The 23,092-nt window shown below is 40.8% G+C and overlaps 2 protein-coding genes across 7 annotated transcripts in view; one reads left to right on the forward strand and one right to left on the reverse strand.

Annotated features, from left to right (window-relative positions):
* Positions 1–736: 736 nt before the first annotated feature.
* ccdc77 (coiled-coil domain containing 77) lies at positions 737–5,292 on the reverse strand. 4 transcript variants are annotated; one of them, XM_086298128.1, is made up of 12 exons: positions 5,160–5,292; positions 4,427–4,474; positions 3,875–4,061; positions 3,631–3,773; positions 3,180–3,276; positions 2,825–2,915; positions 2,556–2,644; positions 2,287–2,435; positions 1,862–2,117; positions 1,568–1,693; positions 1,292–1,444; positions 737–1,063 (listed from the first exon to the last, which is right to left on the reverse strand). In XM_086298128.1, exons 2-12 carry the CDS (start codon positions 4,459–4,461, stop codon positions 917–919), a joined length of 1,473 nt encoding a protein of 490 aa, XP_086154254.1. In that variant the 5' UTR covers positions 4,462–4,474; positions 5,160–5,292; the 3' UTR covers positions 737–916. The 4 variants fall into 4 exon arrangements, with proteins under 4 accessions (XP_086154254.1, XP_086154251.1, XP_086154252.1 ...); XM_086298125.1 differs by having other exon boundaries at positions 2,556–2,647; XM_086298126.1 differs by having other exon boundaries at positions 2,556–2,647; positions 5,095–5,169.
* Positions 5,293–5,665: 373 nt separating this feature from the next.
* ush1c (Usher syndrome 1C) overlaps positions 5,666–23,092 on the forward strand; it is a 23,479-nt gene continuing 6,052 nt past the window's right edge. Inside the window, exons 1-17 of one of the 3 annotated variants that reach the window (XR_015130130.1) lie at positions 5,666–5,772; positions 7,499–7,566; positions 8,742–8,885; positions 9,008–9,146; positions 9,983–10,091; positions 10,189–10,213; positions 10,323–10,380; positions 10,460–10,648; positions 10,742–10,801; positions 11,184–11,240; positions 13,185–13,327; positions 17,677–17,742; positions 17,826–17,959; positions 18,135–18,199; positions 18,570–18,619; positions 18,864–19,028; positions 19,164–19,758. Coding sequence is in view for 2 of the 3 variants with exons in the window: in XM_086298124.1 (XP_086154250.1) it covers positions 5,737–5,772; positions 7,499–7,566; positions 8,742–8,885; positions 9,008–9,146; positions 9,983–10,091; positions 10,189–10,213; positions 10,323–10,380; positions 10,460–10,648; positions 10,742–10,801; positions 11,184–11,240; positions 13,185–13,327; positions 17,677–17,742; positions 17,826–17,959; positions 18,135–18,199; positions 18,570–18,619; positions 18,864–18,957 (1,437 nt within the window). In the remaining variant the exon portion in view is untranslated. Of the gene's footprint in view, positions 5,773–7,498; positions 7,567–8,741; positions 8,886–9,007; positions 9,147–9,982; positions 10,092–10,188; positions 10,214–10,322; positions 10,381–10,459; positions 10,649–10,741; positions 10,802–11,183; positions 11,241–13,184; positions 13,328–17,676; positions 17,743–17,825; positions 17,960–18,134; positions 18,200–18,569; positions 18,620–18,863; positions 19,760–22,710; positions 22,753–23,092 lie in introns of those variants that run through there. The other 2 variants (XM_086298124.1, XM_086298123.1) reach the window with 2 other exon arrangements.

Genomic DNA, 23,092 nt, shown 5'->3' on the forward strand with positions numbered 1-23,092 from the left:
TTTGCATGTTTGCATTTCCCCCCTCTAATTTTCCTCATTTCTGACACATTTCATGTATAGTTGTATAAAACAAAACGAATATACGAATAATTATTTTTTTTTTGTACATATTTTTTCTTGATTATTTGCACTTAGTTTTACAAAAACTTTACTTAATTTTATCTGGGTTATTATAACCAGTAGCAAGGTTTGTTGACATTTTTACCTACTTCAGTTAGTTTACTGTCATTCTCCTTTGCAGATGCCTTTGTGCCACCCACCTCCACCTCTCATCACTCAAACTCTATTCAAGCCACCTTCATCTCAGCTCCGGGGGTCCTGCTCTAATCCCTTTTACAGCCAGGGTCCATTCGGCTGAGATAGGCCATCGGAGTCTAACCGTGTATATTCTGTTCATCGATAAATCATTTTCATCCTTTCTAATAATCTTTCCTTATTGAAACGCTTCTATGTAACACATTAGTAAACATAAGTTCTTATATATGTCATATTTTTAAAAAAAATACATGATTTTAAAAGTACAAATAAATTCATATTCAGTAAACTTTGAATAGTATGTACTTGTTTCAATAAAGGTTACACATTTGACGTGGAACATGAACGTCTGTTCCATGATCCCAAGATGACATCCAACATTCATCTGTATATGAAAATTTAAAAAACTGCCCAATTCCAAAAATAAAAATGACAACAATTTGGTTGTCACAGTAAAAAAAATTCAAAGCTGCATCTTTTTAAATTAAATATAAAGAACTGATTGTACACTGATTTAAAATAACTCTACGATTTTTATTAGTCCAAAGCACAAAATATCAACAACATTTAGTCTAGTTTTTAAAAATAAACACAGCAGAATAAGCAGCCATAACAGAGATAAACACAGCTACACATTACAGAAAATATCAGAGCATTATTCTCAGCTGTATCTTAGCTCATTTTCAAGTCCAAAGATTTTTGCCTTCAGAGCCATCAGCTCGCCCTGAACCTTTTTGGTCCTGGCATTGGTTTGTCGTACTTCATGAAGGATGGCTAAGTCCTGGTTGGGCCCCACATTCAAGGTAACCTGATGAAAAGAGAATCTCCCAGTCAATACTTACTAAAATGTGATTTTGGACATGAGCAAGGTGGAAAAATTGAAGGAAGATGGGTGAAGGTTTTGCTTAACTTTGTTTTGCATTAAAATTAAAGCCATTCACAGTGCTTATAATATGTAAAAACAAGCACAGGCATGCTGAGATCACAAATAACTTTCTAATAAAAATCAATTGGTCACACAGTTTGATCTTTTTACCTTCAGAAGCTGTTTTTCTACATCTTTGAGTTTCTGTCTGAGGAGTTTAAGGTCTGCCTTGAAGCCCTCCACCTCCATCACCCTCCTCTTCTCCAATGCCTCATAACGCTGAGTCATCAGCTGGAGGCGCTTGGCCATTTTCTCTGAACGCTCCTGCACACAGAAGCAAGGTATCAGTAAAAAGAAACTTGGTGATCGCCATCAACATCAGATACCATTTAATCAGAGATGTGTATAAGGCTTGTACAGACTGAACCATCAATCAAACTGGTGTACCTTGAATATTTCCCTGCCCACATCCCCTTCCTCTCTGATTTGGGACAGTTCTGTTTCAAAAGTAATGCACTGCTCCCTGTACATGTCTGCCAGACGGTTGGCTTGCTTCAGCTCCTCCTGCAATATCTGTTTGAAAAAAGAATAAAGAAAAAAACAGAGACTACAATGAACTCGCCAAAAAACTGTGATTTATTCTGAAGACATTAATAAAAGGCATTTATACAACCTCGCGAAATGGAATCAGGAAATACTTCTTACAGACTTTCATGAACACAAACAGATAGTTAATGTTACCTTTAACTCCTCTTTGTGTGGCTGATCTGACTCTGACTGAGGCTGAGGGAGGGCTGTGCTGCTGCTGGGCTGCCACGTTCGCCCCAACTCAGTGCTGACACCCCTGGCCTTCCTAAGACGGCTGTGGCAGGAGTCCAGTTCCCTCAGCAGGCGATCCTTCTCCACCATCCAGCTCTTCTCATTAGCTCGTGTGTCAAACTTTAGCTGTAAAAAATCTCTGGTGCTCTCATGCAACAGGTTCTGAGTTCGCTGGAGTCTGACATGTCAAAGGAGATAAATAAAAGTAAATCTGGAAATTTAATGGAAATTTAATGTCAGCCACAGAAGACAAAAGTCTAGAGGTTTGTTTTACAAACAGCTATAAGTCACAATGATAAATAACTAAAAATACAGACATCATAAACTACATAAACTATAAGACTAACTTGTCAGTCAGAGCAGCAATGCGGTCCTGATCTCTCTGCCGCTGTGCCTCGGCCTCCTCTGCTTTAATCTTTCGATCCTCCAGCAGAGCGTCCACCTGCTCTTTGGCCAGGCGAGTCTGCTCTTCCATTTGAGCCTGCAACGCCTCCACCTGGAGACATGTGCCACAAAATGTAAACACAGGACACACAAGAGAAAGAAATGTTTAACTTTCTGTAACAGATCATATAAATGAAATCGCATTTCAAGCATACATAAAGTGGGCCCATACCTGTAGCAACAATGTCTCTTTTTCATTGTTGTACTGTACCAAGTTCTCTCCATTTTCTCTATCTGCAAATTTAGTTCTCCTGCCACTCTCTGCTTAAATATAAAATCAAAACGGCATGGTCATTACAAAAGGCTGGTTTAAATACATAAGTAGTGATGACTTGATTAAAAACAAACAAAAACAACAACACAAATAAAATACATTCACATTTTCTTGAATAATCAGACGAAAGAAAATAATATTATTTGTAGAAAAATATATTTTCAAACCTTTCCTGGTTGCAGCAGGTCTCAACTTTGTTGGCCTAAGACTGAGACTTTCCTCCAGTCTTGACTCTGGGTACCTCTGTGAGATAGTGACCTGAAATATAGCAATAACAGTAGTACAACAGTATTTTTAACTACTCTGGGAGCTTCAATGTCATAACCCTAAACAACTGCCTGACTGCATTACCATGATAACAGCCAAACGGAGGCTTGCTTTTAGAAGGACTTTGCTAATATCATTAAAAATGCTGTAGTTCTGTTTAGCAGCACCAGCCAATCCAGTGTATCTTACTGAGATTATAAATTTGAGTTCAAAGCATCGACTCAGAAAATGACCTACAATGAAGTAAGCACGTACCTTGTGAGGAGGTTCCCGGTGGAAATATGTCATCTCTCCTGTATCAGGACCCACAAGAGCAAGAAGGTGTTGGATTTTCTTCCTGTCCTCCAGCTCTCTGTAAAACAGTGGCTAGATGGTAATAAAGTTTTATACACAGAAGCAACAACAGATAATGGTGGTTACAAGTTATCAAGATATCAAATGCCACACACATACTGCTATCAGTCAAGAATAACTTGTATAGGCTTCAACTTTCTTAACGAAATATGTTAACATATATCTGTGCATTCCACTGGTTTTAATTATTAAAAATATGTAAAAAAATAAAATAAATACTTGGTCAGTTGCAGTAAGCCAGATGGTAAAGTAACTCATCACTATTGACAGAATAGTAATCATTCTCTGCAGGCACTGTGACTCACTTTTATCAATATTAAATGCTATACTTAAGGTTGAACTGTACACCTACCTGATCTTTAGTCTGTCGTTTTCTGCATAAAGCCGCAGAGACTGCTCTCTCTCTTGGAAAAGGTAGACCTGCATGTCACTCAGAGCACTCTGAAGCTCTGCAATCTCTCCTTCGCGCTGTCGTATTTCCCACTGTAGCTTATGCTTTCAGGGCATTATGAAGGGAGGCAAGATTAGTCAGGCAAAGATTCTTTGGCACAAATGGCTTAACATCAAAGCCTCTCACATTGACTCCCATCTCTCACCTGATCTTCAGTGAGGCTTTTATACTTTTCCAGCATCTGCAGCAGCTCCAAGTGCTCGCTATCAAACTGGGCAATCTTCTGTCTGTAGAACTCCAGAAGCTCTCTGGATGGACGCAGTTGCGCCAGACGCTCGTGAATAGGGGGGAGTGGCGAGTCAAGCTCCTGACCCGGGGTACGAATAGTAGTCCTGGTGGGTGAAAAACAGAAAAAGAAAACAAAGAACATGAAGCATTTTGAAGAAGATGATACTGGCATACAATTTACATTTGGGCATTGAAGACTCACACTTTGGTTGTAACTGTAACAGCTACAATATCACAGCACTTTACCAATGACATATAAACTGCGTAAAGGATTACCCAGGAATTTAAACCCATTTAGGTAATAACGCTTAATCCATGTGGGATGAGTCTGTAACAGTAGGGGAACCAGACTGTCACAATAAATCCAAGTATCATTTAGGGAGATTAAAGTAAAAAGCATTACTCTGGCTCACTCTGTGCTATGGCAACAAAAGTCCAGCGTTCAGCGTGTCAAATGCATGTTCTTTACCTGTGTGGTGTTGCATGTTTCTTTGGGGACCCCATCCTGTTGCAGACACTGTAAACAAAATGGAAAATACATATACAGATGCTTAAAAGGTTTACATGAATAATGAGTTGTTTTTAAATAATGAGCACTTAAAACAGTTTTGTGGTCTTAATATTCACATACTTTAAGAGCCCAATTATGTAAAGAGCATAAACGGAGTCAGCAGAACAGATATAATTATACAAATACTGAAATACATCATTAGAAAAAAATAAACACATCTTGTATTAGGAATTGGTGGACAAGCAAAATATTACCCTTTGCAGTATTTCTAATTATTATGACACGTTACATAACCGGTGAATACGTCAACTAAAAGAACTTCTAGAGTGGATTGCAGAGCTAACAGGGTAATTTATACCAGTCGTGTATCTCGGTTGCCACACACTGGGCGGTAGGGGGAGCGGGACTTTTAAAACCAGTCCGCTATTCTTGCCGAGGGATAATTTAACGCTTTAAACCCATATTAAACGGCCACGTCAATGATTCAGTTGGCCACAAAGAACCTGTACTTCACATAAAAAATAATCTATAAAAAAGAGCATGTCGTAGCAAAATGAGTAGGTATGTTTTATTTTTCATGGTGATGAATTCATGAGAAATAAGAAATGTCATATTATATAGCGCACCAATATAGCTGTCGTACGTTTTTCCAGGTTTTCTTTTCGCTTAAATACTTCTGAACTTTACTCACCCGTTACAACTTTAAACAGTCTAGCAGCACCGCGGTGTTGTTCTTTTGAAATCAGGAAGTTACCGCCCCTTTTTCTTCTTCGTAGGAACTCAGCCGTAACAGACGTTATTTTGCCACCTAGGGACCGTAGAGACAACAACCTAAAAAATATAATATAATATTTTATTATCATGAATATATTTATTAAAAAAAACATATGATGACGTGTGTTTAATTCGTTTATTTATTCAATCCTTTATTTATTTGTTTAATTATCAACAAATTAATCAGACTTAGCAAGAAGTCCAAGCGACACAGTCAACCCTTCAAAATAAAGGTCTTAATTATAAATTTGAGCTTGAAATAAAGCGTACAGCAATTAAATTTTGTGGACACGATGTTTTTCAATATTAAAAGTGACTATATTTACAACAAAGACCCCTTTAATTTTGACGAATAAGCATATCACTATAACATTTTTAACCGGAAGCTCCGATTGCAGTCCTACTACCTTGACGTATTGACCTCCGGCCGCTTCCCGTCAAACTTGACCAACGCTGAGATCTCACGTCGGACCGCTTTGTGGTGTTTCTCAACAATGGAGCGGAAAGTTGCTCGAGAATTTAGGCACAAGGTATGATAAAAATAACAACAGTTTTTACTATTTTACATGAATTAAATAGATGTTAAATGAAGCTGTTTTTTTTTCTACCTGGTTGTCTCTTCGCTGGCTGGTTCAGGTGTCTGCCGGTGAGATGTTGCGTAGACAGGCCTGCCCGACAAAGCGACGAATAAAAAACAAAACAAAAACAAAAAATCCTCAACTTTTATTTTAACAGTAATTCAAACATATCATTAAGAAATAAAGTTGCTGTTTGTTTTTAATGTTGTTGTAGTAGATTTACGGGTTTTTATTTAGCTGAAACATCTGCTTCTAATCTCATCTGCTGCCCAAGTGAAACGAGTGTCGGGGGATTTTGTCTTTTTGATGACACTTAAATCTCTTTGCACAATTTAAGAGGTTGCTGTAAGACTGTTTTCCCTCTTGATTGGTACCTTATTCTTATTCAGGTAAAAGTTATACGGCAGAGGTCACTATAGTAAACAACAAGCAGTATAAAATGTTATTAGGAGTCAGGATTCATTCATGCAGCGAATCAACTTGAAATTATACGTGTGTGGGCGGTGTTGACTACTTCCCCCCAAAAAGTCATCAGCAGCAAAGATAACAGAGGAAGAGAACACGATATGTTCAAGGCTTTTTCGTCCCCAGAGCATGTAGGGATCACCTCACAGCCATCTGTGCTGCACGCAGGCAAGCAGAGTCCCATATTGTAGGCTCTCCACAAAGGGCGCTTTCGCATTAGATAATGTGTCAGATACGAGCAGCTAAGCGGAAGAGATGCGACAATTTACGGGTTTAATTAGAGGCTGAGGGGTGAATGAGGCACAAATGGGCTTTGTTTCTGTTTGCGGCACTGTCTTAATTGTTTGGTTGAGGATGTTTGTCAGTTTTATGGTCTGATTTGCCTGAAAATTGGATTATTGTGCAATTTTATTGTGTTTTTATTTGCATAAAAGTCACACATTTTTATTCTGTAGGTACTACACTGTGACAGAGAAGCTCACTGTATGAAAACAGTTCTGATCTTTAAACCAGAAATGCTTGTCTGCCTAACAAGTTATCTATACTTTACTGGTTTATGGTGCCAAGGTCCATGTGGCTCAGTCTGCAGGAAAAAGAGAAGTTTATGACCGTTCACACACCCTGTGTGGCTCAGTGGCGCTGCCTTAACTTTAACCCCTGCAGAAATGGTCCTTGGAGGGTGTGTGCTCTATGATGCCTGTTCTTTAATTTGAGGTCTGATTATTCAACATGAGGCGTGCGTGTGTGAATGTTTACTTCTTTTTGAGATGTAAGGTGACACTCCGGACCTTCCTACTGCAGCCTCTCCTCATCCCTGTGGCCATTATTTCTTCCCAGGGGTTTGATGGTTAGACATGGGCAGCCCATTACACGTTTAGCACATGGACATCCAGGGAGTTATCTGAACTTTAATGTCTTAGAAAGTGAGGCTTTCAGCTTATTATAGGAGAGATTTTGCTGGAGACAGATGGTAAAATGTGTTATATCAGCGACTGGCCCAAACGGTTCCTTAAAACTATCCTGCTGCAACTGAACCGTCATCAGGTTTGTATGACTCGGACACACACACACACACACACACACACACACACACACACACACACACACACACGGCTCACCCCCTGTAGCTGACAGGAAAACAGGGGAGAGATACAGTGTGTTTCAGGGGCCTTAATGAAGAAGGATGGTACCAGATGCTTGTGTTTTCTTGCAGGTGGAGTTGCTGATTGAAAATGAAGCAGAAAAGGATTACCTGTATGACGTCCTCCGCATGTATCACCAGTGAGTACCATCTGTCACTGCTCAGCATGTCTACAGAGTGTGTGTTGTATTTCCTCACTGATTTTTCACACTTTATGACTAAAACATTGATGATTATGGAATAGATTATGTCCTTAAATAACTTTGCACAACTATAGCCAAAAAGAGTTACAACGAAGGAACTGTAGGCATGTATGGGTCTTTGTAGTATCTGTATAGATTTAAATACAAAAAACATCTTCTTCTGCTTCTGTATGTTTTCTCTAGCTTTTAATATTTTCATGAATAATATTTAGGAGCCATTAATCTTGTCCCTGACAGTTTTAATGCTCGCAGAACTCTGGTTCAAATCCTCCTCTGGGTCGTGTTTTTTGATGAAAATGTGGTCCTGGAGGACATGAGAGGGGGGAGGGATAGGTCTAGGTTTCAATTAATCTTTGTACAGAGGCACAGTCCTGTGACCCTATTGGTTAAGCCTCTGATCAGTTTCCACTGAGCTCCGACAAGCCTGGCCAGTTATCAACAAAAGCTCTTTTTATGTTCAACCTCCAAATGGAGCTAAAATGGCACATATTAATTATTCAAAAGGAAGGTGACCTGGAAGAATTTCATACCATAGCATTTACTTTGCTGCGTTAATTGCTGTTCCAGTTGCCCTTTATCCTGAAATTAAAAAAATACTCAAAGGGACATTTGGATGGTTTTTTTGTTTTTTTTATTGTGAGGAGAAAATGCCTGTGGCTCTAGAGAGATTGCTTTGTAAATCCTGATCAATTGCATCAGTTGGTGCAGAAGGTAAAGTACAAACGTTTTAAAAATCAGGTGTTTAGACTCTGATAGAAGTGAGATTTTCATCTCCTTGTCAGTGTCAAGGGAAAAATCCCACACGGATCAGGAAAAGAGTCTGGTTCCTAAACTGACCCACCTGCACTCCAGACATATCATGCTTTGAAAACCATTTGGCATATTATGAAACAAAAATGACTAAGCAATAGCTCTTTGAAACAATTAAATATGAGTTTAAATAATTATCTACATTTTTCACAGCATCCCAGCCTTTTTGGAAATCCCTTTTTTGCAGACTTTCTCATATTGTTTGGTTTTCAAGGGGAGCTTTCAGCGTTTTGTAATTGCATAAATTAGCAGATGTGGTAAATTGTTGTGAAACCGCTAATTATCCTCCTCTCACTTTCCAGGTCGATGGATTTGCGAGTGCTGGTGGGAGACCTAAAGCTGGTAATTAACGAACCAAAGCGTCTCCCCTTGTTTGACGCCATCCGACCTCTCATCCCTCTCAAACACCAGGTGGAGTATGACTTGCTCACCCCCAAGAGGTCAAGGTGAGTACAACATGGTTATTTATTGCCTTTGTAGCATGCAGTTATTGACCCTGGCATGCATTCACCTTATGTTGGCTTGTACATCTTGCTTAATATTTTCCTCTCTCACCTGATGTGTGCAGGAAGCTAAAAGAGGTGCGTTTGGATCGGACTAATCGTGATGGTCTAGGTCTGAGCGTCCGAGGAGGGCTTGAGTTTGGCTGTGGTCTTTATATATCCCAGATTATAAAAGAGGGACAAGCTGATAATGTGGGCCTACAGGTACTATAATTATAATTTATGTTTGTTTCTACAGATTTTTTTATTCTTTAAAAAAAATATGAGTATACAGACTGGGGTTACAGCACTATTTACAAATCTATCCACATGCGGAATAATTATATCTCTTTATAATGGGGGTGGATTTAATATTCCTAGTTCTAGTTGAATACAAACAGAAAATGTCAGTAAAAGAGTAAACTTAAATTCAGTTAGTGCTTATTTTTTCCATTTAATCTTATGTTATATTTATTTAAAATTCTGTTTAGTTTTTACCCCTCTGCTGTCAAAAGCTAATTGGGTATTGTCATTACCCCACCGGGTGGGCAGGTGGGTGACGTGGACACCCAAGTTCATGAATGCAATAACTGGAGAACGAGGCAACGTAGGAGATTAAAATTGATACCACAGTGTGTCCACTAGGAGGCTGAGGGGTAGCGCTGGTGTTTGCCAGTATTTTTTTTTGTTTTGTCATGGAGCCTTTTATTTAATTCATGTTTTATATATATATACCATTGTACTTAATCTTTTTCTTTTTTTTTTTTTTTTACATTTTGTGCTTTAGCTTTTTTTATAACTGTTATAACAAAGTAACTTTTTACTACTACTGAGACCTTTGATAATGGTGATCATTTCTGGCCTAATCAAATACAAGAATCTTCAATCGGAGATTTTAAATTTTAACTGAATAGATTTTTTTTTATTGCAAGTGTGTAGTGTTTTAAACCGGCCTTACATAGTGTAAAATAGACTTATGAAGGAAGCATTTGACTGTAAACCACTTACATAATGACATTTAATTTCTCATCTATGATATATTCTCCTGTCTTCATATATAGGTTGGTGATGAGATTGTGCGTATCAATGGATACTCTATTTCCTCCTGTATCCACGAGGAGGTCATCAGTCTCATCAAGACAAAGAATGTCGTGTCACTCAAAGTTCGACGTAGGTTAACCACAGACTTTGTGTCCATTAGTAGTGCCATTACCTGCTAACATGAAAGTGATCTAACTTGTGTTATCTTACTTATTTTTCTGTGCAGACGTGGGGATGATCCCAGTGAAAACGTGAGATATGAATCCACTTGTGTATTACTGTTGTAACAAACTGTGCCGTGCTCTAGAATACTGCTGCTGTGCAGGGCTGAATTCTCATAGTTTTTTCTCATTTCTCCAGCTCATCAGATGAACCCCTGAAGTGGCAGTTTGTCGACCAGTTTGTTTCTGAATCGGGGGTGAGAGATGAAATGCTACTTTCTTCTTAATGGTGTTTGTTTACCAGCCAGCTAAAAGACTTCTCCTGTACTCTTCAAGGAGAAAAAAAGCAGTGTGGCCGGTTTGGCATCCATTGGAGGAAAGGAGATCAAGGAGAAGAAAGTTTTCCTCAGTCTTGTGGGTACCAAGGGCATGGGCATCAGCATATCCAGTGGTCCAACCCAAAAACCTGGTATATACATCAGTAACGTCAAGCCAGGCTCCCTCTCTGCAGAAGTTGGGCTTGAGGTGATTTTTTTCTAAAAGACTGCAGAGATCGTATTAAATTATGATACTCGTAAATCTATTGACAGTGAATATGTCCGTCGTATCAAAATGTAGGCTGGAGACCAGATTGTGGAGGTGAACGGAGTGGATTTCACTAACATGGACCACAGAGACGTATGTTTTGCTTAATTTAATTATTTTTATATGTTTTTATTTCCTTTTTTAAAATTTCTCTTTGTTTTTAAAAAACTATGCCTCTCATGGTAGTAAAAGTTAAGCCCTCTCTCACTGCTTGTGTTTGTTCTCAGCTTAAATCACTGAGGTGCATTACCAAAGCCAAATTAGTGTTTAACCAGCAAAAATCCTTCCTGTGGCTGATGGCCAAAACCAAGCTTGCAGCATGTTTCTATATTTAACTGAATAATTCACACGCTGATGAATGCAAATAGGACACACAACGCGGGCTCCAGAGATTGTCTGTTTTTTTTTTCTCTTTAATTTCATAAAACTGAACTTTACAAGTGCTATTTAAAATCCTCTGTTTCAACATTTCCAGGCCGTGAAAGTCCTGAAGAGCAGCAGAAGTTTGACTATTACAGTTCTGGCAGGAGCTGTAAGTACACTCTTGTTTTGAATACAAATGTACGTCAGGCTGCTGCTGCTGCTGCTGGTGGTGTAATGATGTGGGGGATATTTTCATGGCACAATTTGGGCCCATTATTAAAAACTGAGCATCGTTTAACTGCCACAGCCTACCTGAACATTGCTGTTGACCACATCTATCTGACAAATCTGGAACAACTGTGTGATGCCGTCATATCGATATGGACCAAAATCTCTAAGGAATGTGTCCGACACCTTAAAAAATAATTGCAGTGAAAGATGAAGGCAATTCATCTTTCATTGGATATAAGGGTCCAATCTGGTACTAGTTAGATGTATGTAATAAAGCGTCCAATGAGTGTATATAATTAATAAGTGCATAAAATTTTAGTTTATGCTTTTACTGCAGCTTGTTTAATCAAACCCATATGCAATGAGATGGATTTGATAAAGAGTCTAACGCTAGCAAGCCCCGATCGAGTCACATATGAATCGTCAAATTTCATTGATATTTAACTTCTGTCCCCCTGATACGGGGCAAAAGGCAGGAGATCAGTTAGGCTCGGGGCTTAAGAAGTTAATAAGGGCAAAATCTTTTACTATTTTGCATAACTTTACAGAATAATATGCAGATGTGGAGAAACCTTTCAGATAAAATCACTTTCCTCAGTTTTGAAGCAACTTCTGAGAAAGCAGGTTCCTCTGAGAAAGTAAAACACTTACGGGATCATCTGTCATGGACGAAGAGACAGAGACTTCTGCCTCCTGCTTAGTTTCTCCTTTACATTCCTGCATTGCTCAGATTAATCTGTCTGTTTGTTTTGGAGGCATAACAGCACCAGCCTGTGCTGTAGCCCCGCTGTCTGCAGGAGCGACATTTATCATCAGTCAAGTTGCTCATCATGTTGTTTGCTCTGGGACTCAGTCATGAGGCCTGTGTAACAGAGACAGGCATTCACATCTTATTTATTTATTTCCTTGGTGCCCGTCTAATGTCGTTATCTGTGAGTATGTCTTTGTTTGGACGTGTGCAGTAAATCACCTTCAGGTCAGAGACACTTTAGTTTTAAAACGGCTTTTCATATTGGTATGATGTTATTTTTCTGCATATTTGGGGAACCCTGCAGCATTAAATCATCCAGAACATTTGCAATATGCAGTGTAACACCGTGATATAAAGTATACCTCTAGAATGCATTTTATAGCGTTTTGTTCCAGCAGTTGGATAACAAAATTGCAGTATACAATGAATTTAAAATTAAGTTAGAGCTATTCTGCTGAAACAGTGTGTATAATTAATGCTGATGTAAATCAGAAGCCATTTTCACCTGCTTTTATGTGGCTATACCTCATGCTATCTGCAGAAAATTGTTTATTAATCAGTACTGTGACATTTGAAAACATGCAAGAGCACCAAAAAGTGAGCACACCATCAGAAAATCAATACGCCAAGGTCACAAAAAGATGCATGTGGTCTTGAGGGATGTTTAGTGGTCTCTGTACCACTTCTCAGCAGAGGTAACAAGGACAAACGCTTCAAGACTGACATATACAGGACACGACAGAAAAAAAAGGGTCTGATGAATCCAGGGTCGAGACTTGTTACAATAACAGAAGAATGTATGAACAATGCCACAAACCCAGACATTAGGGTGTGACTGCTCTTAAGTTCAGCACCTGCTTCAGTTAATTACACTCGGGCCAAAAAGAAGAAGAGATGCAGCTATAAGGACAACACAGGATATTGTAATTATATACCAGTAATAGAAATTGCTGATCTACTCAATGATTCTGAGAGGCTTCAAGGATGTCAGGTTCCAAAAACTGACATCTCCCCTCTGTTCTCGGTCAGAGAGACTGGTTTGGACTTGCCTGTCAGTCTCCAGAGCTAAAGTTTGAGGACCCCTGCTGTATGTCTTTCCGTCATTACTGTCTGTGGCTCTCACTCTCTCAGGGCAGTGAGCTGTTTATGACAGATGAGGAGCGTCTGGCACTGGAGGCCCGCAGGGACGTGGAGAGGAAGGAGCTGATGCACCAGAAGAAGGTGGCACTGGAGACCAACAAAATCATTAAAGAGCAGCAGGAGAAGGAGAGACAGTGAGTGAACAGCACAAAACTTCTAATTAACCTTGTCCTGACACGAGATGGAGCTTCTGCAGTGTATGGTGGGAGTTGTATAGTTTATGTTGTAATGCAAGATGCTGACTTCATGCTAGTTAGCAAGCTTGCTGTCGCTTTAACTTCAAAGGTACGACGTTGATCTGACTCTGTTCAAACAGATGTTACTTAGGCTTTGGATCACACTTTGTTTTCAGGTAATCCTAAAAGGAGAAAGCCTTACTAATGTAAATGCCACTAAGATATTTTTTTATGCTATAGATAGGTCATCAGTAATATGACATGTAAATGTTTGTTGTAGTAACTTTATCAGTGCTCTCACGGTGTCTTTCTAGGCAACAAGAAGCCAAAAACTTAAAAAACTGTTCGTATTGGAATCATATTCTTTAGAACAGGGGTGTCAAACTCCAGGCCTCGGGGGCCGGTGTCCTGCAGGTTTTAGATCTCACCCAGGGTCAACACACCTGAATCAAAGATTAGTTCATTAACAGGCTTCTGGAGAACTTCAAGACATGTTGAGGAGGTAATTTAGCCATTTAAATCAGCTGTCTTGGATGAAGGACACATCTAAAACCTGCAGGACACCGGCCCTCGAGGCCTGGAGTTCGACACCTGTGCTTTAGAAGCACCTGAACAATATGTCCAAATGAATATGGATGTTAGTTTGTGTCTGCTGGACTTTTTATTAGAGTAAAACAACAGCTGATGCCCCACTAATGGTCTTTCTGAGTGGAAAATAGGAAATGTTCACCAAATCTTACAGTTTGGCTGTGTGCAATACCACCATGGATTTCAAATCAAAAGATGTCACTAACCTGGTTATAAAACCCCCGAGAGTTAGTTTTGAGCCTCTGAAAGTTGGTGAATATGTGTAAAAATCCATCTAATTCCAAAACAGTTATAATAACCCCTCTGAAGTAAAGTCGTGTCTTCATTCTTTGCCACTGTGGTGGCGTACAGAGGCAAAACTACAAAAACTGTGTCACTGTCCAAATACTCATGGGACTAACCATAGATAATAAGCATATATGTACCCTTCAGTCTATTATTTTTCCTTTCCCACATAGCAAGCAGGTCTGGCCCCCGATCTGGTATCAAGCCGGCACTGCTGGTTGACTTCTGGCATGATAAGACGTATGCCATCCAGATATGGGCCAGGCCTGGCATAGATGGCACTGTCTATGTGATGGCATGCCACATCTGGCTCGATTGTGGTTTGGTTTATGTGGCCCAGGCTCATAGAAAACAGGCCTGGCCCGGATCTGGCATCAAGCTGGCACTTCTGACTGACCGGTGTCATGGCAGAGTGTATGTCAACCAGATGTGGGGCAGGTCTGGCAATGATGGCACTGTTTATGTTCCTATTTGACTATTTTAGTTAGAAGACCCAAATGCCATGTTGTAATACTATACTTCTATGAAAGCCAACATTTCAAATCAGAAAGGGTTTTATTGCCAAATGTTGAGCAGGTTTACAACATCAGGAAATTGCTGCGGTGCTTCAGTGCAAACATACTGTCATAAATTACGCTAAAATAGACATAAAAATAAGAATAAGAATTAAAAGTGCTAAGTAGATAGATATATACATGAGTGCAGGTGGTGATCAGTGCCAAACATGGAATGATGCAGTGAACACAGCGTAGGGTCATGTGTTAGTGTTGGGAACAGTCATATGGTTATTGTTCATGTGTTCAACAGCAGAGGGGAAGAAACTGTTCTTATGGCGAGAGGTTCTGGTGCGAATGGACCGGAGCCTCCTGCCTGAGGGGAGCAGGTCAAACAGACTGTGTCCAGGGTGAGAAGGGTCAGCTGAGATCCGAGCTGCACGCCGCAATGTCCTGGAGGTGTGCAGGTCCTGCAGAGATGGGAGTCTGCAGCCAATCACCTTCTCAGCAGAGCGCACAACACGCTGCAGTCTCTGTTTGTCCCTGATAGTGGCTCCAGCGTACCACACGGTGATGGAGGAGGTGAGGATGGACTCGATGATTGCAGTGTAGAATTGCATCATCGTCCGTGTTGGCAGGTTGAATTTCTTCAGCTGCCTCAGGAAGTACATCCTCTGCTGGGCTTTCTTAATGACGGAGGTGATGGTGGGCTCCCACTTCAGGTCCTGGGTGATGGTGGTACCCAGGAAGCGGAATGAGTCCACAGAGGTGATGGGGGTGTCAGTCAGGATGATGGGGGGGAGTGGGGCTGTGTGCTTCCTGAAGTCCCACTAATGCAGGTTTGACAGGTTTGTGAGTGTACACTTTGTCCAAAACCTAGTGAGGGTTTACTCATTTTTGCCAGTGGGTGGCTGTAGCTCAGGTGGTAGAGTAGGTCACCTATTGATTGGAAGGTTAGTGGTTCGATCCCTGGGTCCTCCAGTCTGCATGTCGTGAGTATGAATGTAGTTAGGAAGCACTCAGTTAAGAGAAAGTGTGTGGTTAGGAGAGTTGAAAAATGCTCTATAAGAATCAGGCCATTCACTGTCTGAACAGAGTTTCATTATGTTACTTTTGCACTATTATTAACATGTTGTTATTACATGGCTTAATTAAGGTACACATTAGGCTGACATCTGGGGCCAGAGCTGAAACTGTTCTGGGCCAGCGGTGTGTCTGCAACTGGCCCGTGGCTGCACACAACTTACACATGGCCCACATACCGCAAAGAATGACGGCCCTTTGGTGGCCCAGACAAGGTTTGCCAGAGGTAATCCACACATGGGCCAGCAAAACCACCAGTGTGTCTGCAACTGGCCTTGTGCTGGCCCATATGTGGGCCACCTTTGGCAAACCAGGTCTGGGCCACCAAAGGGCCGTCATTCTTTGCGGTATGTGGGCCATGTGTAAGCACATTGTGTGGGCCAGACCCGGACCATACCAATTTTGCTATGTGGGTTGTTGATAAAGATCCTGAGATAATTTGATCCTGAGATCATCTTAAGACTCACTTATTCAGACTAGCTTTTAATTAGATTTGTGCTGTATGTTTGATTGTACGTTTATCTGTTTTATATTATTGTGAAGCACTTTGTGGTTTTTATCCTGTGAAGAGTGCTATATAAATCAATAAAGAAAGTAAATTACAATTTAAATGAGTTTTTCCACCATTAAAATGTGCAAACAACAAATTTTACAGAACACTGACAAAAAAATTGTTGTGATAAAATGTCACACAATTACTAGATGCAAATTTAGCCCTCTAAAAGGCTTCACCATTGGTTGTGTGGAGTGGTCCCCTGACTTTGCTCCTGCAGCTGGATGTGAAAATCATGGGCTATTTAATAAAACATTGCCAATGAATTATTATCAAATTCCCCTTCATTACATTTCATAATGTTAAGGCATGGTCATACTGAAACCACAGACAATATCAGGCAATGAGAGTGTACTACCTTTGTAAGCAGATGAAACAATTTATGCAAAAATATGGGAACTCCGGGCAAATGTTATGCAAATAACGAACATCAATAGGAGGCTTTTTCAATGATTAAAATGCTGCTACTTGTTATTGTAACAAACAGGGGAACAAAGACACTCAGTTCATCAGCTGGAAGGTTATTTTTTGTGATCATTCACAGAGCACTGCTGTCAGCCTAGTATGCCCTCAAGTGTACAAAGTAAACTAACAACTGGGTCAATAATCAGAGATGAAATGTCATCATCTAATGGGAAAGGCGTTGACTGATGTTCCCTCAATATTTTCCAGAAAGCAGTCTTCTCTGGATCCAGTCAGTCAATTAGTGACTGATTACTTATTTATTCTTTTCCCACTGATCTACAAACAGATGATTGCAAAAATGACCAGCTGTGTGCATCAGAAACATTAATCAACAAATACACAGGAATACTCTTTAATCTAACTTATACATCTTATAATGTTCACTTTATTAAATCATTTACAAATTTAGCCCGCTGCTTGTAAATTCAGAGGATACACTTGATAACCTCAGTGCTTTCAGTTGTAATATTCATCTCCAACAATACCTGGGAATGAATAATATGTGTGTATATTATAAATTGACACGCAAAAGGAGACAAGTTGTAATTGCAGACACCAAATGGCCAAAGCAGTAAAACCACCTGCACCACGATGGTCACCTAAATGTCAAAGCATGGACACGAGACGCTGGCAGAGGATCCTTTGGATCGATCGTGGGGGGTGGGAATCCTAATTAACTGCTCTCTGGGGATTTTGCAGGCCGATGGGTTGCCTCTAGATTATTTAGCTGGCTCATGGGTGTCAAAGTAACATCTATATTCCTTTCGCCCACTGGTTGCTGATTAGAGCCCAGTACACTAACATGTTGTGTAAATGGAAGATATTGGTTTGTTTTATAGACGAAAGATGGAGCTCTCTCAGAAAGCTGCAGAAGAGGAGGAGCGTTATCAGAAGGAAATGGAAAGGTGCACAACTGATTACTTTTAATGTGATGAACTTCCAAGCAAATATTGTTTAAATGTGTATATAATTTCGTACATCTCTGTAGGATTGAAGCTATGGAGAAAAAACACAACAGAGAGTGGGAGGAGGACTATGGTACTGACAGACCCAAGAGCCCTAAATCCAGTCCAAAGGTCCCATCACCAAGAACCACCCCAACTCCAAAGGCCAAAAGTTCTCGTAAGGACCGACAGCAGTGTCTTCTTTTTAAAATGCATGAATCCTGTGTTTCGTTCTGAAACCAGCGAGGCGCTCGTGTTTTACTTCATTCACCCAGTTTCTCTGCGCTCTCTCTCTCTCTGCCGCTGCTGTGTGCTGTGCTGCTTTTTATGACCTCTTCTTTATGCTGATGAAGTCAACTCTTTCGCTGAGGAAGATGAGGAAGATGAGGAGGATGAGGAGGACGAGGAGGACAGAGAAGTGAGTGTGGGGCCTCAGCTGACATGGTGACAGCTGTTGTAGGTGGATGTCTGCGCGAAGCAGCAAACGCAAAGACAAGTGCAGGATTTCCTTTGCCAATCACAGTTTCACAATGGGAGTCTTATGTTTGTATTATTACCCCAGCTGTTTTTTTTGTTTTTTTTGTTGGTAGAAGCTGCTGAAAGTTAATGCCAGCACATGTTTTGCATCACTTGAAATGCAGTTACAACTTCATTTTTTTTATTTGGACAGCATGAATGGATTCATTTCTCTCTTTGAGTGCTTTGTTTGGCTGGGATGATGGAGTTTGATGTCACTGTTTAATCTGAAATCATCCTTGTAAGCCTGACCTGTTCATTTCTGTCTTTAGCATTTGGCTGGTTTTATCGATATGAGGGGAAACTGCCATCATTACGCAAGGTACTGTCAGCTGTGTGGGTTCAGTTTGCTGTGATGTCTTCTTATAGTGTTGGTTAGACGTTTAAAATCAGGGCTTTTGCTTTTAACTTTATTCACTAAGTGAAAGTGGTTTGCTAGGGTTTTTTATTCATACACTGTGTGGTATCACTAGGCTTTATTTGCCTGCAGTGCTTTTGAGTTTGGATTGGCAGATTTGCCTGTCCCCGTTCCTTCCTTGTATTCTGACTAACTGGTGATATGTCAGAAAGGAGACAAAAAGAAGAAAAAGAAGAAAGTGTCCAACACAGACACACTGCAGGAGCAGAGAAAAAACAAGAAGGAGATGGAGTTTGAGCTGAAACTCGCCAAAGAGAAGGAAGAGATGCACGAGCGAGAGAAGCAACTCAAGATCAGTCGGCTGGTTCAGGAGGTATGTGGAGGGGGTGCAGAGGAGCAAGCGCTGAGTTCAGCTGCATACATCGGTTATTTTATAGATCAGCGTGCAAGCATGCGTGAAGGACTGACTCCTGTTGTGTGATGCTGCCTGGCTCTGACTCTGTACCAGGTTTCAGAGACGGAGAGAGAAGACTTAGAGGAGTCAGAAAAGGTGCAGCACTGGGTGGAGCGTCTATGTCAGACACGACTGGAGCAGATCTCGTGTGTGGAGAACGAATCCCCCGAGGTACAGAGTGAGACCTCCTCTGTCTGAATGTAATTTTATATGCAATGTTTAAAATACTGGTTAAAGAACATATATACTGCTTTGAAGGCACAGCAGCCCAACAATAATGAGCAAGGTGGCATCGGTTCACTCATTTGCATGGAACAAAAACAGGGAGACTGCACCATGAGCTGAATATTAAATGCAGTCATTTGTTTGTTGAACAGAATATTCAGCCAGTCATGTTTTTGTGTAATTTGGTAGAAAAGTTCAGGCGGTATTTTTTTCTTAAGGTGCATTCATTGTGAAATGGTTTAAAAGGTGAATTAACGTGAGGTGAAATTTTTTCCATTTCATTCTGACTTCTAAGCTCTCCCCGCCACGCTCCCCTGCTTCTGAGCCAAAAGTGAAGCGTTTTCCTGGTGGTCTTCACCTGGCCACCACTGATCTGGACGACATTAACCTGGACGAAGTGGATCAGAGCTTGAGGGGCCCATTAAAAAGACTAGCCCCCACCCAGCCCAGCACCAGCCAGCCACCCCCTCCCTTGCCTCTCCCTCCACGCTCGCCCAACCTGAATCCAACCATCCATAACTATCCCCCCTCTCCTTCTCAGGCGTCCCCACAGCGCCGGCCCCCTTCCCCACCTAATGCTAGGAAACCTCCATCTGCCTCATCCACTTTGACGAATAAGAGGCTGAGACTTCAGCCGCACCCCCAACCTTCCTCTCATTACCCGTCTCGTGTGTCGCGACCTCCATCGTCCCCTCAACCTGCTCCCCGGCCCCCTCCGCCCCCACCCCCTCCTCCTCCTCCGCCGCCCCCACCTCCTCCACCACCGCCACCTCCACAGCACTCTGAAGAACAACTTGGCACCATCAGAGTGTACCAAAACCATCATCACCAGCATCCCCCCAGTCCACCAGAACCCAGGAGTGAGTGGGAGGCAGGCAGATATCTCCCCAGAGGAGGGATTTACTCGTCTAACACTAGTGAAATGTCCTACCCCTCCAGTCCAAAGGTCAGAGATCCTCATGTGTGAAACATGTGAGTTGCTATTGAAGATGTAGATTGCTACATCTTCAATAGCAACATTAGTTTTTCTTCAATGCGTAGGTTTAGGTGCATGTCGTCTCTTATGTGTTCGGATGTTTTAATGCATGAAGAGAGGGCAGCACGTTCTATCTACAGTGAGCTGCTTGTGTTTCTTTGTAGTGTGTGGTTTCTTCTTTCTTCTTATGTTTGTGCGTGTGCAGTTGGGCCTCTGGGGTTGGCAGTAGATGCTTTTGAACTCTCAGCCATGGTGTGATATCTGAGAGAACGGGTGTGGGTCTTGGAGTGTCTTGCGCTGATATTTTCCTGAGTGGTCTGTTTGTGCCAGAGGGCTGAAAGTTTCATTATATTCCACTGTGGCTCAGGTAATGAGAAATACATCCCATGCCAGTCGTGTTTCAACTTCAAGCAGCCCGCTGGTGAGTCTTGCTGCAAAAGGTCATGCTGACGTTTGTAATCGCACCTTCTTCTTTTCTTTTTTTTTGTTCATTTAAAATAATGTGCTTTTCCAAATAAGCAAATATATATATTTCAATACTACCCTTTGCTCAGTTGTTGCTTGGAAACCTGGTCTTTCCCCATTAGCAACTAGCTCCCAGTCCCCCCAATCAGAGGCGTCAGATGGCCCCGGTCATGTCTAAGCCTGTCATGCTGCCTCAGTCACAGACCCACCGCCCAGATCCACACAGACCTGCTCTACGATCTGATGGCCTGGTAATAAACACATTACACTGCAGTGAATTTTCGAATATTCTCAAGATAAAAACCATTGGTAGCTTAAAAGGGTCATCAGACATTCAGACTTTTGACACAGCATGCCATCAGCCGGCTGAAGAATTACTCTTTGCCTCATCTCAGACTCCTGATGAGTTTCCCTGATTCTCCAGCTGTTTCCCAGTCTGTAGTTTTCATATTATAAAGGTGACCAGTTAATCTTCTTGTAATAAACTTGGATCAAACTGGGCAGGCTATGAATGTTAAAATCTGCATTTTAAAATTCAAAAGAACAGCTTTGTTTTCCAGTAACTGTCACAGAGTCACAACACAACACACTTCAGCACTGATATGCTGAAATGAGCCATTAAGTGATTATTATTCATAATAAACAGGCATTTTTGGGCACAACAAAACATTTGATGGCATTAATAGAATTAATATTTTTTTTGTTTTATTGTAATCAATAAAACCATCAGTTTCTTAGTAGCAATTGTTAGTTGCTGGCATAGTGTAATGTCAATGTAAACAGCCAGCGATGGTAAGCTGAAACTGTGTTACAGGTAAATGTAGCTAAATGTGGTCAGAAGTCACCCGGACTTTGAACCAGAGGGGGCAGTAACACACTGCTGCTCAACCTGGTCTAAAGTTTCATCTTTAAAGTGTTCAGACTGGACTAAAAGTCTTTACCTGCTTTTGTGTTTCAGCCTCCTGAAATGTTGAAACGGATGGTGCCTTTCAACTCGTCTTTTAAAACAAACAACAAGCGACAAGTAATCCATATGTCAACTTCTCCATTAATACTCTGCAGTGCTTTTCTTCTGTTCTTTTTTTCTTTTTTTTAATCTCCATGCTTACGCCTCAGGTTTGGCTATTGAGTGAAACCTCAGTGATGGCTTCTTCATTTTTCCCCATGTGCATCACTGTCTTTTGATGTAGCTGAGCTTCTATTGATTTGGAGTAGATGACGATATTGTCTACTCCATAAAGGAATGCATGTCAAAGGTTTGGTTTTACAGCAGTGATGGCAAGTGATGCTTTTAACTCTCTCATAGAGGCTCACTGAAGACTCCAAGTGGTTGAAATATCTGTCTACGTGTTTCTTGTACAGTCTACATAACCAGAAGAAAGGAACACGGTTGCTTTACGCTTTCATGTGGCTTTAGTTTAATATTTAAACACTACACCTGTTTGCATTGCTTGATGGCTCCTCTCTCCAGCCACAGCAAATCAAAACGTACATTACCAATGAGTTCATCTTCTATGTCCAACTTTGAGCCACTGTGTAACAACAGGAAATGAGCCTCTCTGACTCATAACTGCGTAAATGTGATGTCCGTTTGCTCTTGTTTCCTTCCTATGAAATTAAACAGCCGTTTAGAATGATTTGTGAGTTTTTTCTGCCTGTGCATGTTAGTGTGAATTATTGTCTTGATAACGGAATTAAGGGGTGAGGCTTTCAAAGCAACTGTGTTACGCCTTAAAAGCCGAAGTGCTTTTTTAAAATAAATGACTGTGTTTCCCCTTTATCAGATCAACATAGGAGTGATTGTCAAAGGAAATCTGGCCAGCACACCATGCAGTGACTTGTTAAACAGCTCATGTCTGCAGTGATGTGCTCTTTATTAACTTCCTATTGACATATTGATCATTTTTAATAAACTGCCTTTTGATTCTCTTTCAGGGATTTCAGAAATATGTGGATGACTTTGACCCCTACTCCATGGTATCGTATGGCCAAGCCTAACACTACAGCTATGCAGAATGTGCTGCAGATAGTATAAAATCACAAATAAAGACTGTTTAGAGGAATTCAGTCCAAAATTCAGTTTCTGCTTTTTCACGAGCCACAAAGTTTCTTACAAAAGCAGATGATTCTTTGACAAATCCTCCCAAAAGCCATTATAGCATATGACCCTATATAATCATGTCTTTTTTTAAGCTTTCTGCTATTGCAGTCTATTAAAATATGCAGTGAGGCTTCAAAAAAGATGTAAAGTCATATCTCAGCAACAGTTTTATCAATCAAAATCAAACTTTCAAAATTCAACCTTTTAAGCAACAAA

This window comes from Aulonocara sp. 'chitande type north' Nkhata Bay, linkage group LG7 (assembly GCF_057382095.1).
Source record: "Aulonocara sp. 'chitande type north' Nkhata Bay isolate Kocher_YH1m ecotype deep benthic linkage group LG7, A_spYH_male_GT1.1, whole genome shotgun sequence".
Taxonomy (NCBI): Eukaryota; Metazoa; Chordata; class Actinopteri; order Cichliformes; family Cichlidae; genus Aulonocara; species Aulonocara sp. 'chitande type north' Nkhata Bay.

Excerpts from the sequence above, each read along its gene's own strand:
- ccdc77 (XM_086298125.1), bottom strand. The coding sequence starts at position 4,461 with ATGGGGTCCCCAAAGAAACATGCAACACCACACAG. Across the intron at positions 4,062-4,426 it reads AAACATGCAACACCACACAG|GACTACTATTCGTACCCCGG; the intron begins GTAAAGAACATG and ends TTCACCCACCAG. Across the intron at positions 1,445-1,567 it reads TGGGCAGGGAAATATTCAAG|GAGCGTTCAGAGAAAATGGC; the intron begins GTACACCAGTTT and ends TTCTGTGTGCAG.